The sequence below is a fragment of the Leuresthes tenuis genome, unplaced genomic scaffold (genome assembly GCF_036924035.1).
Source record: "Leuresthes tenuis unplaced genomic scaffold, fLeuTen1.0.hap1 SCAF_2, whole genome shotgun sequence".
NCBI classification, from domain to species: domain Eukaryota; kingdom Metazoa; phylum Chordata; class Actinopteri; order Atheriniformes; family Atherinopsidae; genus Leuresthes; species Leuresthes tenuis.
Genome location: NW_027325356.1, coordinates 41336800 through 41354813, shown reverse-complemented (window position 1 = coordinate 41354813; position 18014 = coordinate 41336800). Strand labels below are relative to the sequence as shown.

General features: G+C 39.2%; 1 protein-coding gene across 2 annotated transcripts in view; it reads right to left on the bottom strand.

Moving 5' to 3' along the window:
* The window catches only part of ano1a (anoctamin 1, calcium activated chloride channel a), a 63354-nt gene extending 46230 nt beyond the window's left edge, over positions 1–17124 (bottom strand). Inside the window, exons 1-6 of one of the 2 annotated variants that reach the window (XM_072381097.1) lie at positions 17021–17116; positions 14421–14650; positions 10772–10929; positions 4257–4601; positions 2523–2621; positions 1712–1863 (exon numbers count right to left, since the gene is read on the bottom strand). In XM_072381097.1, the coding sequence (XP_072237198.1) occupies positions 1712–1863; positions 2523–2621; positions 4257–4601; positions 10772–10929; positions 14421–14481 (815 nt within the window). In that variant the 5' untranslated portion in view covers positions 14482–14650; positions 17021–17116. Of the gene's footprint in view, positions 1–1711; positions 1864–2522; positions 2622–4256; positions 4602–10771; positions 10930–14420; positions 14651–17020 lie in introns of both variants that reach the window. The other variant, XM_072381098.1, reaches the window with a different exon arrangement.
* Positions 17125–18014: the final 890 nt, after the last annotated feature.

Below are 18014 nucleotides of genomic sequence, written 5' to 3'. Positions count from 1 at the left end.
CACCAAATGTGTTTGGCCATACATTACTATGAAAATCTATACATCTATGAAAAGATACCATTTCTTTCCCATTTGCAATTAGATTTGAATAATTTAGTTTTGTACATCTAATCTAATCTCAAGTGTGTGCACCACCATCCTGGTTCCTTTCTTTGTTCAACTCAATTTAAAGCTACATTAAATTTATAAACAGCAAATAATGTGCAACATTAGCCTATAAGTCTGAATTTCAAGAGTTTAATCGAATATATTCTTTGATTTCTGCTTTTCATATTCAGTGACTCCTGACAAAAATTCAAAAGGAATGTTCACCAGTGGATTTGAAAGCATGTCTGCTTCCAGTGGTTATCAATTGTGGTAACATGGTTTCTACTCAGGAAAGCCAACACGCTGGTCAAAAAACAACTCTGTGATTGTCCTTGAGTGGCTCAGACAGAGCCCAGATTTGAAGCTGCTTGAACACCTGAGGAGATCTGAAAATAGCTGACGCTCCACATCCAACCTGATGGAGCTTGAGTGGTTCTGCAAAGGAGAATGGGGGGAAACTGCCCAAAAATAGGTGTACCAAGCTTGTAGCATCATACTCAAAAAGACTTGAGGCTGTAATTGCTGCCAAATGAGCTTAAGTTTGTATTGTGTGTAGAATTTTGAGGTAAAATACTAATTTAATCTATTTGGGAATAAGGCTGTAACATAGGATATTGTGGAAAAAGTGGAGCGCTGTGAATACTTTCCAGATGCTCTGTATTCCTCGTGCCATGGTGTTACGTGCCAGGCAGCCAGGTCTTCTGTGGTTTTGTGCCCCCCCTTCCCTGTGTGTTGTGTTGTCTTTAGGTAATTGCTGCAGGGATGCTGCTCACCTGTGTGAGCAGGCGGTGTGGCTGGTTGGATAATTACCGCTGACCTATCACAACTGAGGAGCCACTTTAAAATGAAGGAAGTCTCGGACCTTTGCCGGCTCTTGACTCTTGATTTTGCTGCACATGATTGTTACCATCCTTGTCTCTTTTGGTGCTCTTTCAGAGACATATTTGTTCAGGTAGGTGTGTGAGGTTTTGGGACAAGGTAAGTTGGGGTACCCTTTACATTTCTTTTGCACTCACGTAGCATGTAATTGTTATTCCACTAGGTTTATTGGTTGTGCCACCACTGTACTGTTTTGGAGGGTCTTTTGTTAGACAAGCCAGTTAGGTATTTTGTTTAATTTCTTTCTTCAGAGATAGTTCAGACAGGCCTTCTTTTGTTATATCAATCAAATTTTATTTAGCACAATTACTTTGTCCCATCCTCCCCCCACCTTGGAGTGTCTTTTTTGTTACAATAAACCTCATTTGTTCACTGAGACTCATTTGATTTACTGGTTGTCGTGTTATTGTCTGCTAACTGGTTTCACCAAGTGGACATAACACATGGTAATAAGATAATTAGAGTTTTTCAGTTCATGTATCATTGGTCATAATGTTATGGCTGATTGCTATATATGATTCTGACAATCCAGTGTACATGGAGCCTTTTTCTCTGAATACATAGAAAGGATTTAGAAATAAACTTCAGGAGTTTTATTACACACAGAGAGCACAGAGAAGGGACATGCAAATTCTACTGTACTGAACATGACTAAACAAAGGTGTACAAATCATACACGTGAGAAATATTACTGTCAACTTGACTGTCTCTTTATACCTGAATGAAGGTCAGAGATTTTACTCACAGATGCTGCTTTTCTCTAGAAAAAGGATGAGACAGGAATTTGACACTTTCTGGTTGGTTGGCATCCACTTTTGGATGGAGAGGAGCGGTGACTTTGTGAATGAAGAATCGGATCTTTTCCACCAGATTGCTGCCGTGTTTAACCTTATAATCCTGCAGAAGAAAAAAGAGATCTGCTACTTGATCTCAGAGAAACCACCTGCTAATATTATTATTTTAAAACTTTTTTTTTTAAACTGTTACAAAAGTCATTCAATGGTAGGAGCGCATTCTGGGTGAGGGACTAAGGGACTAAGGGACTCTGCCTTTTATTTTAAATAATTGTACTAACTTTAAAAGTACATAAATATCTTACTTATACTACTATAGTATTTATTTAAAAAATAGAGTCTTAATCCTCACTGATGGGGTTGTGATATTATTTGTCTCTAGAAACATGAAGGAAGAGAACGATAGAGCTGGAATTTTTGGGTCAGTAGATAATTAGTCTTTTGTACAAATATCAGAAATCTATGAATCTTGCTATAAATTGTAAAGCAGTAAAGTTAGGTATGTGCTGCCTAGTCAAACAAAAGATAAAAGAGTGAATCTTTCAGCATGATGTTTGATGGTCTGTTGCCACTGTTGCATTTTACATTCGAGATGATCAGATTCCCATGCAAAGGCATGTCAGAGCAACAAAATGGCCTTGTAAGAGGCTTCCAATGTTCCATGACTGCAAATGGGGGAGCAACAGTAAACTTTAATCACTTTTCACCACTAAATACAAAAAAAGGAGAAAGAAATCCAAATATGAAAATGGACTGGAGTACCTTTTTTGTTGGCATCTTGAGTTTCATAAACTCAGCCTCTCGACACAAAACGTTCCAAGGGGCATGGATCTTCAAGAAGCCGATTCCAAGAATTTTACTCTGAAAAACAAAGGAACACATTACAATAATTTCTTTGGTTGACATTTTTATTCCAAGCGACTTACAAATGAGAAATATGTTGGGGGCAATGTGGGGTTCATTATCTTTCCCAAGGACACAATGACAAGCAAACTGAATCAACAACCATCGGATTGAAGGCTACAGCTTTTTCCTTCAGCACAATGTGAAAGTTTAATTATTACAACAGAATAGTCTTTTAACATTTGAATAGTTTCCTTTATGAAACAGCAGCAGAAACACAGAGCAGTTCATGAACTGCCAAAGTAAACACATTAACAGCAGAGCAACATATACATTTAATACTATTATGTAAGCGCCTATCTTGTTGCAAATGTCAATGTGTCTTCAGCCTCTGTTATGTAAAACCACTCATACGTTGCCAGACTTGTTTCAAGCTCTGCACACTGACCTGTGTGGATAAAGCAATGCATAATAAATCGAAACAAGCTTCTGTTTTCTGAAACAATATTTTCTGGCTTATCTGTAGGGTTAAAATGATGCATTATCACCTTAAATGTCACTTAAAACAACAAAAAAAGATGCATACACATGTAATGATATTTTTTTGCAAAAGGAATTCAATTGATCCAGCACATGAGTGCTAGAGCATGCATGTCAGCAATATAAAAATTTAATATTTACACAACAGGTAATGAATGATCCTCCTTAATTTAGTATTCTGTTATTAAATAGGGATTTGAATCTATTAAGTATTAAATAAACACTTAATAGTTAAGTGTTAAATCAACATTTAATAGATTAGGAGTGTCAATCAATTGAGGGTAGATGATTTATGTTGTACACATGGATACAGCTGTCAAAATGTTCATCATGGTAATGCTCGCTTAAAGATGTTTTGCATATATATTGGTAATACTGTGATTCCAGACATGGCTACTCCTTCAGCAATGGGACTACAGTTTTTTACAACCACTATGACCCGTTTGTCAGAACCTTAAACACTTTTTCAAAACTGTTAACGCACATAACACCTGAAACACACAATTCCTCAAACAGTTAATTTCATGCTCAAAATGTGTAACTAAACACAGACACACACTTCCAAAATACGATAATACACTAACACAGTTCACCAAATCTACCAAGGCACTGACACACGTTGTCTTCCAACAGAAACATTTAGTCAGTCACAGCACAGTGTGATAAAAAACACTCACAACTGACGGAATAACACAAACTGAGTCACTTTGCATGTGTCATATCTACTTTCTTTCTTTTTCTTTTACAGTAAACAGATTATTGTATTGATCATACATGTAAATGAATGTTTGTGATAATGTTCTTCATTTTTCATTTGTTGGGCATGAATTTTATTCCTTTATTTTATTCAGGTTAATTGGTGACTCTAAAGTGTCCCCAGTAGTGATACAGTTGTTTGTATCTATGTGGTGACATACTGGCACCAGCCCCTGGACTAGCGACCTGTCCAGGGGGTACTCTGCCTCTCACACAATGACAGATAGGATAGGCTTCAGGTCCCCCATTATCCAGGAGGGTTAAGATAAAAGAGAGGACTACTACTGAAGCAAGAGCTTAGATAGCAAAATATACTTCACACTTTTATCCTAATATCAATCCTTAAACCACTCTTACCCCTTCATCCTTTTCGAGCTCTAGTCCCGTTGCTCTGAGATTTTCCTCAAACTCCTCCCGTCTGAAACGCTTGTCATCCTCATGATAATCAGACCGTTGTTCCTTGGCAGCAAACTCTGGGTCTTCCTTTGGTTGCAGTGGGGCTCGACTGCTTCTCATGCTCATACTGCGGCGAAGCTGCCGAAAGAAGTTATTGTCAAATCTGGACGATCGCCGCCGGATGCTACTGGGCTTTTGGATGTTGTATGCTAGTACATAGTCCACACGCCGCTGTCCATCAGAGAAGTATGGGCCTAGTTGTTGATGCAGTAGCGAGCCATCATCTGCATAAATATTTTTCATAGGCTAAAGCAAAAGAGAGAAAGAATTAATGACAGATTACTGAAAAGATGTAGAAACAATTAACACCTTTAAATTGGTTTTCAGGAAATGAAGTAACCTAATTTGGTTGTAACCCAAATTATGTTCTTACAGATGAAAATATGAGGAAATTCTGTGTAGAAGGCACAAACCATATAAGGCTTGACATAATGCAAAATGTATATTGTAGAAATCATGCTGAGAGGCTCTAGATACTTTAGATGACTGTTTTTGTGTTTCATGTCCATATAACTTGTATCTGAACATAACCACAATACCCAAGAAATTAGGAAGCTGGCCTGAATTATAAAGGGGAAAAAGCCTTTGAGTACACAGGAAACTAACACTGATATTGCAATCCAATAGTTCTTACTATTGTTTATTGTTTTCACAAATTTGGACTTATATGTGTATCTTTGCTTAAGTGGTACACTGAATGGTGTGGAGGTTTGAGCTGTGATGTGAGGACCCAGCTGATAGAACAGTGTACATTGTGACAATGCACACAGCTGCAGTGTTCATTCTTAAAAATGAGCATAAACAACAAGACAGTCTGACCTCATCCAGTCTTATCTGGATCCATCAGGGTGTACCACTCTGACACTTGATGAACTAAACAGCAGGCAGTCTGAAGGCTTGAGTTAAACCTATCTTTGTGTTTGTGTTACTGATGGTTAGGGCACAATCCATTTAAACGGTCATTTTGTTGGAACTTACAATATCATGATGTAAATCATACATTTTTAGGTGAAGACTTGGTTTATAAAGCTACGGTTTTGGTTAGGATGACACTGTGTCTCCAGGAAATGAATGCAAGTCTATGTAATGTTGTTAAGAGATTACAATACAAGCATATGTGCATTTATGTATGTGAGTGTGACAGCTGAGGTTATAGTAACACATTTCTGTACGCCATGAAATGAAACACTGAGGCTTACGGTAGTCAAAAACACACACATACACACATATATCTTGCAAGTTGACATAACCAGAAAAAGTGAGCTGTTTATCTAATAGATGAATCTTTGTTTTATTTACGTCATAAAACAGATTATATGATACTTGAGGAAATAATATCATCGCGGGACACAACAAGGACAAACTAGAAGAGTGGGTTCACAAAAACACAAATACAAAAATAAAATGTACACTATATTTAGCCTTGGATAGAATTTTGCTCTGTGGAGGCTATGACGCTTATAAAGTAAACCAAAGTGAAACATGGATTTAAGGTAAAGTTCAATGGTTCTTTATAAAGTTCCAGCTAATTTTTGTCGCTAGAGCTCCAAAGCAGGCAACGATAACAGTAAACTCATCATCAGCATATAGTGGTCTTGACTCTGACATTGTAGCTGATAATATAATCAAAAGCTTTTAAATGCTCTACAAAATATCAAAGGTGACATTTTATGGAAAAATAAATAAATAAAAAAAAAACACAATTTTCTGTGATGGAAGAACATATATTTTGGTGTCTTAAGTCACTATCATTTTATCAATAAGAAAAAAATACAATATTTTTCTTTTGTAAGGCAGCATCCCTAGTACTGGAAATATGTTATCCAGTGAGTCCTTCAGATTTTCAGAGGCAACTAATGTCACCCTACAAAGTTATCATGCTTCCTATTAATCTCTGCCGACCTTTGACTTTAGATGAAGTTGCATTCCATGTACCTTGGAAAAGGGAAGTTGAAACTCTTTTGTTCTTGCTTTTGTCTTGTCTTTTCACATTAGATCTCATCATTAGTTTTTATTTCACTTAACATAGGAATCCAAGATGGTGGCGCGTGCACATGCTGCGGCTTCTCTCCCTCTCGACAACACAACATTTCCGTGTAAGTCGCAGTGTTTTTGTATGTCTTCGTTGTCGTCTTAGTTGTGTTGTGTCAACCAACGTCGGAGGCAAACTTACAGCCGTGAGTTTCTGCTCGACATTGGCAGAAACACACCTTTCAACCCAAACCCAGCATACGAGGATATGCTACGAGGCTGCGGTCTGCTCTGAAGGCCTGGACCAGCACCGACCCCCCCTCCTGCACCTCGCCCAGAGTGGAGGCAGAGGAAACAGAAGAGGGGCTGCCCCACCATTTTAGTGACAGCAGACAGCAGAGTTTCACGCAGCATGTGGCGAGGACTACAGTCAATCACAGACTACAAGCCCCCCACCGCAGACCTGTGACAGCTCCACCTCCCTTCTGAACGAGCCAAACGGGTTCTTTGCTCGCTTTGAGGCACAGAACACCACACCAGCTCAGATATCTGACCTCTTGGTGCAGGCACAATAATCTCTCCCTGAATGTGGAGAAAACAAAAGAGATTGTTGTGGACTTCAGGAGAGCACACACCCTACACCCCCCTCTGACCATCAACGGTGCTGCTATGAACAGGGTGAGCAGCACCAAATTCGTCCCAGAGGATCTCTCCTGGACCACCAACACCCCATCACTGGCCAAGAGGGCTCACCAACGCCTACACTTCCTCCACAAACTAAGAAGAGCTGGAGCCCCCCCCTCCCGCCCTTCATGTGCACAGGGGGGCGATCGAGAGTGTCTTGTCAAGCTGCATCACAGTGTGGTATGGCGCCTGCACAGCATCCTGCCGCTGGGCCCTCCAGCGCATTGTGAGAGCAGCGGAGAAGATCATAGAACCCCCCCCCTCCAAGAGTTGTACAATGTCCGCCTCACCAAAGCCATCCATATCCCATCCACCCTCCACATAGCCTCTTCAAGGAGGAGACTGTGGAGTCTCCGGGCCAGGACTGAAACTTTTTTTATTTAGTGTTTACTGTTTTACCTTTACTATGTTGTTATGGAGATCGAGAGTCACAAAATTTCAATTCCGAATATGTCTGCGTATGTATTGCAGAATTAACAATAAAGCTGACTTTGACATAGGAAATAAATATGCTAATATCTCACTACCAACTACTCTTTTTAATGTTTCATATCCCGGCAAGGAAATCTGACCTCTAAATGGCATTCTTTAATATTTTTAAAGTTGAAAGTTTGAAATTCCAATTTTCCATTTGTATTTCAATGCACCTTCAATACAGCACCAATAACAGTCGCTGCAAAAACAAACACTGGTGGAATATTTCTAATATAAGAAAAAGTTCATGTTAGCTGCTAAAAACAAAGAGGAGTTTTATGAGCCTGATATGTGACTTATAGAATCACAACTTTAATTTTCACCAGTGTTATTACCAGTCAGTGACTGTTACATTCTGCAATTCATGCTTTATCAACCTGGCCAGTTGGACACATGAAACTGTGCCTGAGAGAGGGATCAGTAGCTGTCCATGGTCCAACTGCAGATTAGGGAAATCCAAGTATTTTAGAATAAAATTGCCCAACAAGTATTTTTATTTGTTTGTTCTGAGCTCTCAGGCCATTCACTGTATGCACTCTCACACTACAATAATGTGTTATTAAGTATAACAGATCTCAAAAGAGGCAACCCCGAGAAACAGAGGCAAAGGGAAGCTGAGTGTGCCACTCCATGCCGCTAAAATGATTTGCTGCTGTACTGTCTCTCTGTGATATTTTGACTGAAGCATGTCACACACTTTTCAGTAAGACCTCAGAAAATGGTCTTAGCTTGTGAAAAAAACAGCATCATATGACTCCATCAAAAGTTGCTTATTTCTCAACTTCAAATAGGTGTGCCAGTGAGTTTCCAGTATGTACCAGTGGGAAAGGAATTTAACAGCACATTTTGTGTTGTATTGTGAATTTATGACAGCAATTAAAACAGTTGATATCTGCTGTTTAAAATGATGATAATGAAGAAATTACATAGCAATACAGACACATCAAAGAGTCATAAACTAAGCTGAAAACAGTGATTTTCCTTCAGGCCAGCAGATCACTAATGACTCATAAAACTAATATTGATAGAGCAGCCCCTCTGTTGAAAAAAAGCTTCTCCTCTTAAGAGTTCCAAACCAACTGCACAACAACAACAATGTGTGTTCCTCTCTATGTCTGTGATAGCAAGCACCATGAAAGGGTCATGTGAGTGTATGTGCATACACAGATTCACATGCATGTTCAGCCTTCTCTAAACAGGAAGTATTCATAGCTGCAAAGGTCAGAGCTCACTTCTCAGAGGGCAGATGAGGATGTTGTGGTGTATGCTTCACTCACCAATAGGAACTCTTTTCTCACCAAGCCACCGGGAAATGAGGTTCTCCTCTCCACATGCACACAGCCGCCCCCACATATGCATATATACATATGCATGCATGCGTACGCTCACACACACACACACACGCCCCCCCCCCCCCCCCCCCCCCCCACCCCCCCACACACACACACACTTTTGACCCCTAATAAGCTCAGAATGAGTCACTCCAGCAGTTTTCTAGGCTTTCCTGTATTTCACAGCAGTACTGAGCTAAATGTAGAAACTGTAACTGGGAATTTTTTTATATTGTAGGATTTAAATCCTACAATGTTTCTATATTTTTATTTTAGTTTTCAGCTTGGCACCTGTATTGGTTATAAATCTGGCAAACCACTGTAAAGTCCAAACAAGCAAACAATGATGGGGCATAGAACTATCCACTTATGATTAAATATTAAAATTACCAGAATGTACAGACATTTGATTGCTCAGGCCTTACTGGAAGGTGGTGTGAGCTGTTTATGGCCACATTATTTTAGCTTTGTGAGCACAGATGTGTTCTGGAACTGACTGAGGGACAATCTACCCAACAGAGGCTCCCTCTATAAGTAAAAAAAGAAAAAACAATGCTTTTAACAGTCATGAACCAGATAGATCCTGTGGCTATAGTCTATATGTCATATGTTTTGCTTAAGGATGTTTGCTAATCATGTGAAAATAAAGGCACTTGTGTCTGGTCTTGGGTCACATTGCAGGACTTTTATCAACGAGTCAGGGTAGGTCTGGAGTGTCTTGAGGATAACTCAAGGTAACAGACCACTTTCTGTACTGTACTTAGCTGGGTGTTTGTGGCCGACACAGGTTTGCATAATTAAACCCATTTAGTTATTTGGTATTTGCAAACTAAAAAGAACAAAAATAAGGTATGTTTGTCTGTATATAGAGAGGCAAGTGAGATCAAAGATAGTTGTATTAATGTGGACCGATTCTTTAGCAGAGTATCAACTAAAAATGTTTTCATCAGACAAATAGATATCTCAAAATCCCACAGATAAAAAAAAAACCCGAAACATTTCTTCATGGCTAGATACTAATAAAGGTTCTGAGAAAAAATCACAGTCAACAAGCAGAAAAAGAAATGTTGCCACCAAGCAGGATTACATCAGGGAACAAACCTTCGTCTGAGTCTACATTCAATGAAGCTTGTAATTCCTTCAATGTAATTGGTGCCTTGTACCAGTGACCACATTTAATACTGAATTACATAAAATAACTTTTATACCCTACCTACTACATATGGAAACCTCAGATGATGTTTTTTTTTTCAAATTGGAGTGATGCAATAATCTGTAGAGCACACTACACAACAGAAAACTGATTTATCAATACAAATAAAACCATTCAAGTAAGTAAATAGAAGAAGTTGTTTAAACAGATTTGAATGAATGCCATAAACATAGGCAGTTGAAATAGCAACAACATTGATAACAGTATTCAATGACACACTGTTGATATTGACTTTAGGAAATCTGTTTCCATTTTAATTTCTTCATTGTTTAAATAAATGTTACATCAGCACACATTTGTATCAATACAATTCTAATCAATACCATATCTACATTTAAAATCTCCCTTTTATCCCAACTGCCTCTTGCATTCACTATATGACTACCAGCCAAAGCAGAGAAATGGATTTAGTGGTCTTCGTATAACCTTACCACCTGCTTTTCCACACATAGGGCACTGCTACCAGCTGTTAGTGTGACGAACTACATGTACACTACTGTAACTGCAGCCCTCTGAACCAGAGGTGGGAGCACAAAACCCTGCAACTGCTAATCTTAACAGGTTATAAGATATATGATCAGAGGCTGCCACAATCGAAAGGTTTACGTCTCTTCAGTACACACCTTTGTACAATACTAAGCTCTGCTACTTTATCCCATTTTATCTCAGAGCGTTCCTGGAGAACAATCTCTGCTCTACACCACACTAAAACCTAATGGAATAATAAGGATGTAACATCTTACTATGGACTCATTGTTCGTGCCCCTGCAGCTGTCAAAGTTCCTATCCAGGTTCTTCTCCCCACCAGGGACGGGTAGGTAGTCATCGCTCCTCCTCATCGTTGTAGGGTCCTCTTGCAGTGGGATGTCTGAATGCTCACAAGAAGAGAAGGGTTTGGAACCTGGCAGAAGAACACAAAGACAGATTTCAAATTTGGCTTAATACATTGTGTTTCTCCATTTTGTATGTTTGTTTTACAGTTGATTCATAAGAATAAAAAAAATCCTAGCTCTCCAGAAACCAAAAAGTCACATTGTTACAATGTGTTGAGACATTTTCAAATGAAGCAGAACTTACATCAACTGTACATGTAAAATGATGCTGTTACTACCAGTCATATACAGTATATGCATTAACTGATAATCACAGACAAAAAAATCTTTGGGATTAATTCGACTCCAGGAAACAAATTAGCTGTTACGTGTGATTCAAATGAGTGGTGATGAATGTGAGTGTAATTAGCTGATGAGCTGACAGCTGAATGTGTGGATTAACCCAGTAAACATGGCAAAGTCCTTCTTGGAAGACACTCGCAGCTGTGGTGGAGAACAGGAAACAGCTGTCACCATGGATACTGATAGATGCCTTGGTCACTTAACTATTGTGTTTGTGAACTGTTTTTCTGTAAATGTCAAGGATATCATTTATATGTTGTCGGTGCACATGCAGAATCAGGTGTCAGGAGTACATTCAGTGCATTCAGAAGGTTAGAGAAGTCAGTTCTTGCACAGTTTCAGCCGACTATTATCTACGAAAAGATTAATAAGCTAATAGTTGCTATTCTCTTCAAGTTAACGATAGGTAAAAAACTTTTTTTTTTAAATCATTAGTCAAGAGGCAGCAACACGCTGAGCACAGCCGAGTATCACAATGAGTTGCCAAGCAAATATCATATTACACTGAAGACTTTTTTCACTTTAAAATAGATTGTCTGTTAAAAAATATGTGCAGCAGAACTTATTTCAAATTTATCTCAATAGGGTTATCACAGTAATGACATCATCAACTTATTCTAAAATATATGAACATGAAATAAAATAATTTGACTAAGATTATATTCAACATAATGCCTAAAAAACAGCAAGATTTTCAGTGAAAGAAGGCTATTAAATGTTATTATGTTTATGTGTTTCTGTTTCTGTATTTATCAGACGCTTTTATCCAAAGCGACTTACAAATCAAGATATAACAAGTTATGCAAAAAGCTAACAATAAACTACATAGAAGAAACCCACTAGTCTGACTCTGTCAGAGGTGACAGAGTAGAGATAGGGTGCAGGCATAGAAGCTTCAACAAGTGCTCAACAAAAGCATGGCTATAGAGCATCAAAATGCATCATCAAAGCATGTTTTAAGAGTCCAGAACTAAATCACAAAGAAACTAACTTTCCCCCATTTGCTTGGTCTACCACAAATGGTTTTAAGCAAAGGTTGCAGCACATCCTTAACAGCACTCTGTTCCATCACAGAGTACAAAAAAGTCACACAACAGCTACAGGCAAACAAAAATCATCAGATTTTCAGGCATCTTTTGGACTAAGGAAGGAAGCCAGTTTCTCCAGAGCAAGCACAAGCAGAACATGCAAACTCCATATAGAAAGGACCCAGAGAGCCAGCAATTACAAACCCAGAATCACAGCACCCCTGAGGTACAGTGCTAAACACAAACAAGCCACTCAAGCCACATAGGTGGCACCAACGTGCTGTGTGTAGTTTCCTTCAGGTACATCAGTCTGTATCTTTTGTTTCGTTGTGTGTGTACCAAAGGAAGAGTGACTGATATAATATGTAGATGGTGTGCTCAGACACCGAACCCCACCAGTGCTTTTTCTTTTCTTTCTTTTTTCATCTTTGATCAGTTGCTTCCTCTGCACTTCCCTCTCAGGCAAACAGATGACATTTCCTCAACATGACCCTAATCTGAGAAGCAACATTGGTGGTGGTGGGAGGGGGGTGAGTCCATTGCATGTATGCGCAGGTATTACATTCAAAGCACCTGCCCAAGACTTTATATAATCTGCCAAATATCTTTTAACACATTTCAAATATTTTATTGTAAATCAGCATATATATACAGTAACTGTTTTATCCACATGTCTGAAATGTTTGTCTGCTTCATTGCAACATAAGGCAGTCTTTTTGACATCTATCTGACTGTTTCTATATAGCCAGCCCTAATGAGAAAAAATTAGATGGAGAAATCCAGTAAAGAGACATAACATCTCCAGCATGCAAAAAACGTATTGCTTTGAGAATTAAAACTGGGAACACAAACTAATGACAGAAATTGCATTTTCATTGACAAGCTGAAGTTGTCTATGTAACAGACATCAGCGTGCCAGGGGAGGAACACAGTGCAGGCAGACACTAAAGAAATAACAATGTGCAACAGTGATGACTCTAAGAGCAATGTGAGAGGTGTATTTTATCATCCATCAACTTCACAAATATCAATTTGTAATAATGCCTAAAAGTGGGATTTTTCTTGTTTTATAAGAGAAGAGTGTGCTATAAAATCACTGCGTCTGCATTTCTTCGAAATAGCATCTCGAAGAAATTTCTATATGGTACACCATATAGAAAGTAGATAATGTCTGAGTCAAATCTATCAGCTGATAGATTTGAAGGGAAAATGGGCAAGTAGTGCAATAATTATCAAATCATTTTCTGTGCATATGCTCACCTTATAACTGAAAAAGATTAATGAGTAGTTTATGTTTCAGTGAGCTCATGAGGAAGAGCAGTCATCCAATCAGAAAGTTGGTGGTTTGATCCTGGTTTCCCTGGACTAAATGTCGCAGTGTCCTGGGACTGAACCCCACTTTGTATGCTGTGTGTATGTGTATGGTACAGAAAAAAAGCATTGTGTGACCTGTGTAGACAAGATGTGCTTTGTGAGTGTGTGTATGAATGTGGTTTGTAGTGTAAAAGCATTTGGAGTGGTCATCTGGACTAGAAAAGCACTTTATAAGTATAGCCCATTAACCATTTACTGAAATACTTACATCATGGATCCACTAAAATGAGATTAAAAAAATAATCTACAGTTTCAGAGCTTCCACCAAAACAAGGAGCTAAATTTGTCAGGTGAGTGAAGCTCATTCATCTGGACAACTTGATGAGGCTTTGATATGTCATTCTTGATTCTGCAGCCCTCCAGTGGCAAAAAAAAGATAAATAAATGAATAAATGACAATGAAATATAAGTTTACATATACATATATATATATATATATATATATATATTGTATAGCACCAGCAAGTAAACTGAATGGTGAATAATTTATGATATTGTACATTCATTGTATTCTGTATCATATCATATCATACATATATCAAAAGTATACAACCAAGAAGACAAACTTTCAGCATTAGTGTTATAAATAGTTATATATACATGCATACATACTGATGTGAAGGCTCCATGCGCAGATACAAATGGCAGACTACTACTACATCAGTTCACATGTGCCTAAATCATCCAGAGGGGCTTTAAGGACATCTGTCTGACAGAAAAGTAAGTTGTTTCTTTCTCCCCAACACCTGAGCACCTGCACATCATTCCCATCATGTTACTGTATTTCATGCAACACCAAGAGACAAATATCTTACCGAGCTCCTCCGCGTGATCATGGTGGGCTAAGCCCGTGACCGGCTCATCTTGTCGCTCCATTGGGTTTACGTGGGCGCTGAGGGTTCCTACAGACCCCTACCAGATCTACAGAGCCGTCGCTCCCTGCAGCAGCATCTACCCTCACAGCTGCCTGCGCTGTTGCGTGGAAACGCTGGACAGAGAGCTTTCCATCTTTTAGAAAACGACTGGACAACTGAGGAACCGTTTCCTGTCGAATTCGTTCAAAACAAATAATTTCCCAATAGAAGCGTCTGTTTATCTCTTATGAAGCCCCTGGAGGTCTCAGTGAATCACGACTAGACTGCATTATAGACTGCAACTATAAGTTAAATAAATAAATAAAAAAAACTGTCGTCCGTGTATGTGGACACTTTCTGTCAAAATGACACGATCCTCTTACACACTGCAGAAAGATAACGCGCGTGGAAGCTCCGCGAAAATCGTGCCGAAACGGTCTCCAAATGTGTTGCCTTCAATTCCCACGGGAAAACGAGGGAAAGTGGGCGGTTTACCTACTAACGTCTTAACTCCGTGTTCAGACTATTCACAGCTGTCTGTTAATTACTCCCGCTGGTCCCACCCGAATTTAAAGATTGGTCTTTAATTTGTTTTTGTTTTAATAACGCTCTGGATAACCATTCTTGGCAAATCCATTGGAGAGAGGATTAAGAGTAATGCTTTTGAATACAGCCCTCAAATTGATCAGACAGCAACTCGTGGTTCACAGAATTTACAAAAACATTGACTTGATAACATTTGATCATTTCTTTTGCAAGTGCAGCGCATACAGAGGCATGTGGTGGAAGATGTGACTGTTCTTCTGAAATGATTTTAGAAGGGGGAGTGAGCTAATTTAATACAGGACCATGGCGTCGTTTTTCACGGTTTATACACTTCAATCCATGCTTAAATTAATGATCTAACATCATGATAATCTATTACTACTATTACTATTATCATTCTTGATGTTGTCGCTGTTGTGGCCTTGGATGCTAATGTTGCTATAGGTGCTGATTTAAGTGATCTAAGAAATTATTCATATTGCATCTTGTTGTGGAATCAGTAAGGCACTGTCGAGAAATGCTATCTCTCTACTATCTACCAGTTCTGTGTTTTGTGAAAACATTTTAAAGACAAACCATATTGAGACTTGGACCAAATTGCCTTTTATACGAGAGAACAGTTTAATTTTGGAAATTAAGAACTGTTTTCCTTTTTAATCAAGCAGCAAAAAGGTTATAGAACAATGTGTTTGAGTTATTTGCCTTTCCTGACCCTGGCTATACAGCAATTAGATGACTGCACATCGGCACATTACGCAGAGCTACTGTTAAGTCAAATGTAGTTGAAGACCTTGCAATATGAAGCATAATTTTACCAACCAAAATAATGGTTGTGGGTATAGTTCATAAAAGAGGATCTTCAGAGGGATATTTTTTCATGCAGACAAGTGTTTCTGCAAAGATTTGGGAAATATACCCCCCCCCCCCCCCCCCCCTCCCCCAGTTAAAAAATCCTATCTGCGCTATATATGCCGATTGATAAGACGTTTTGTAGAGCTATCAGACTGCAGTTGAAATATTTCAAATGGAAAACATTCGGACATGTAAGGGGAAATGTTGGAAGTTGACGTTAAGATTTAACCCTGGGCCTTTTAAGCGTTTTCATTTCTACGGGACTTGAACGCAGCGCTGTCTTCTGGCTACAGTATCTCTACGCCAGCTGGTGTCGCCCACTCGCGCTGGGGTCTTCGAACAGGCGCGATATGATTAGAGCACACAAGCGAATGTTGCCGTGGTTCACTTCAGAGACGGATCACTTCATAGCTGTAACACCTCATCGAGTGTCATTTGCGAATTTGCACAGGCGCAAGCCATTTGGCTGTAGCTTTAGAGAATTGTTTGACATTCCCTATCATCATGTCCGATTCTAACGTTTATCATAATACCGCAATGTCAAACAGAAATGTTTCCCTCACTAAGTAGAATCCTTCCCTTTATCACCGCTGCCCCCGCGCTGTTAATGGCGAGGAGGTTCGCCTAAATGCCGGAGCTCACAGAAGAGAATACGCTAGCTGTATTGTATGACTCGCGACAGATGCTGTTCAAGAGACTTGAATAAAAGTTATCCAGCGCAACGCATCACAGCATTCCTCGCAACTGCTCATTTCCAAAAAAAAACTATTTCTCACAAGGGCTTTTAAGATATGTCTCTTACAAGAAATAGATAAAGACGATTAAAGTCAGTTTATTGAGAGGTTGCCTATGTGTCTACAGCAGTGCACATGGATAGATCGTGGAGCAACTCATGAACACACCACTCTTATTACATTGAGTCATTATACGGGGATAACCCCTCTCTCACGCACCTGTCGCGTTAAAGTGAGCAAGTTGAAATGCTGTTTTCTAATATTGACCATTGTCTCCAAACCTGCATCACAGGCGCTTTTATCTAAAGTACAGCAAATGCAACGAATAAACTGTGAAGACAGAATAAGTGAATCAACGAGATATTCAAATGTGTAGCTTGCAGGATAAGTAAAGAGGGGTATAAAAGATGCTAAGAAACGGATATTTACCTTTTCTTCTCAGATTCAGAGAGCCCTTTGGTTGAAAATGATTGCAAGTCAGTAAACACCATTGACCTATTCTCTGTCAGGGCGTAGAAGGAAGTGCTGCTGGTATCCCCAGGTGAAGACTCTCCTCCCATTCCGCAGGTGCACGTGAAGTCATTAGTGGGTTATGCAATGTGTAGACAATGACAATGAGTAGAGATGTGACTGCTATGAAACCAGAAGCCCGGAGAGAACATCTCTAAAAACATACAAATAACATGTAAGTTACAAAGTTGGTGCGCTGAGGCTGGCTGGTTTGTTAGCCGTTATTGGATTTCTTTATAAAAATGTAAATGAACTCTGAAACATGATTTCAGGTAAGCAGACAGGGAGTCACCTAGACAGACATTCCTAAACAGGCATGTGTAGGCTTGCACACAGCCAGGGAGTTTTCCAGCTCTGAACCCCCCACCTCATCCTAAACAAAATATGAGTTCATCCAAAGGGACAAAAATATGATATTTCACAGCAAACTAGGCTTAAGACACACAACAGTGGAAAATTTCAAAACTTCAAATTTTCAGATATGCCTCATAACGGAAAGGGAGGGAGTAAATGCTAGCAACACCATCTGCTTTACTGCTACCCCGGATCCTAACTACGCCATGTTTCTGTAAACAGGCCACTAACCACACAATGAGAAAATAATGTGTTTGAAATGAAATGACTGAATGTCATCTTGTCTCATTGAGCAGTAGTAGGTTAGTGGCACTAACTGTACTAGAAAAAAAACAGTCGCAGCAGCAATACATGTTGCATGTTGTAGCTTAGAACCTGCTCGGTTTAAAAGTGCGTGTTTGTGTGTGTGTGTATGACCGTTTTCATTTCGCTGTAGCAGAGGCAGTTGCTGCCTGATGTGCAGATGTCAGCAGACTGTGGAATTTTACTGTCAGATGTAAGGAACTAGGGGATTCTGTAGGGGAGGGTGAACATGTGTGAATAGGTGTGTTCTGCTACA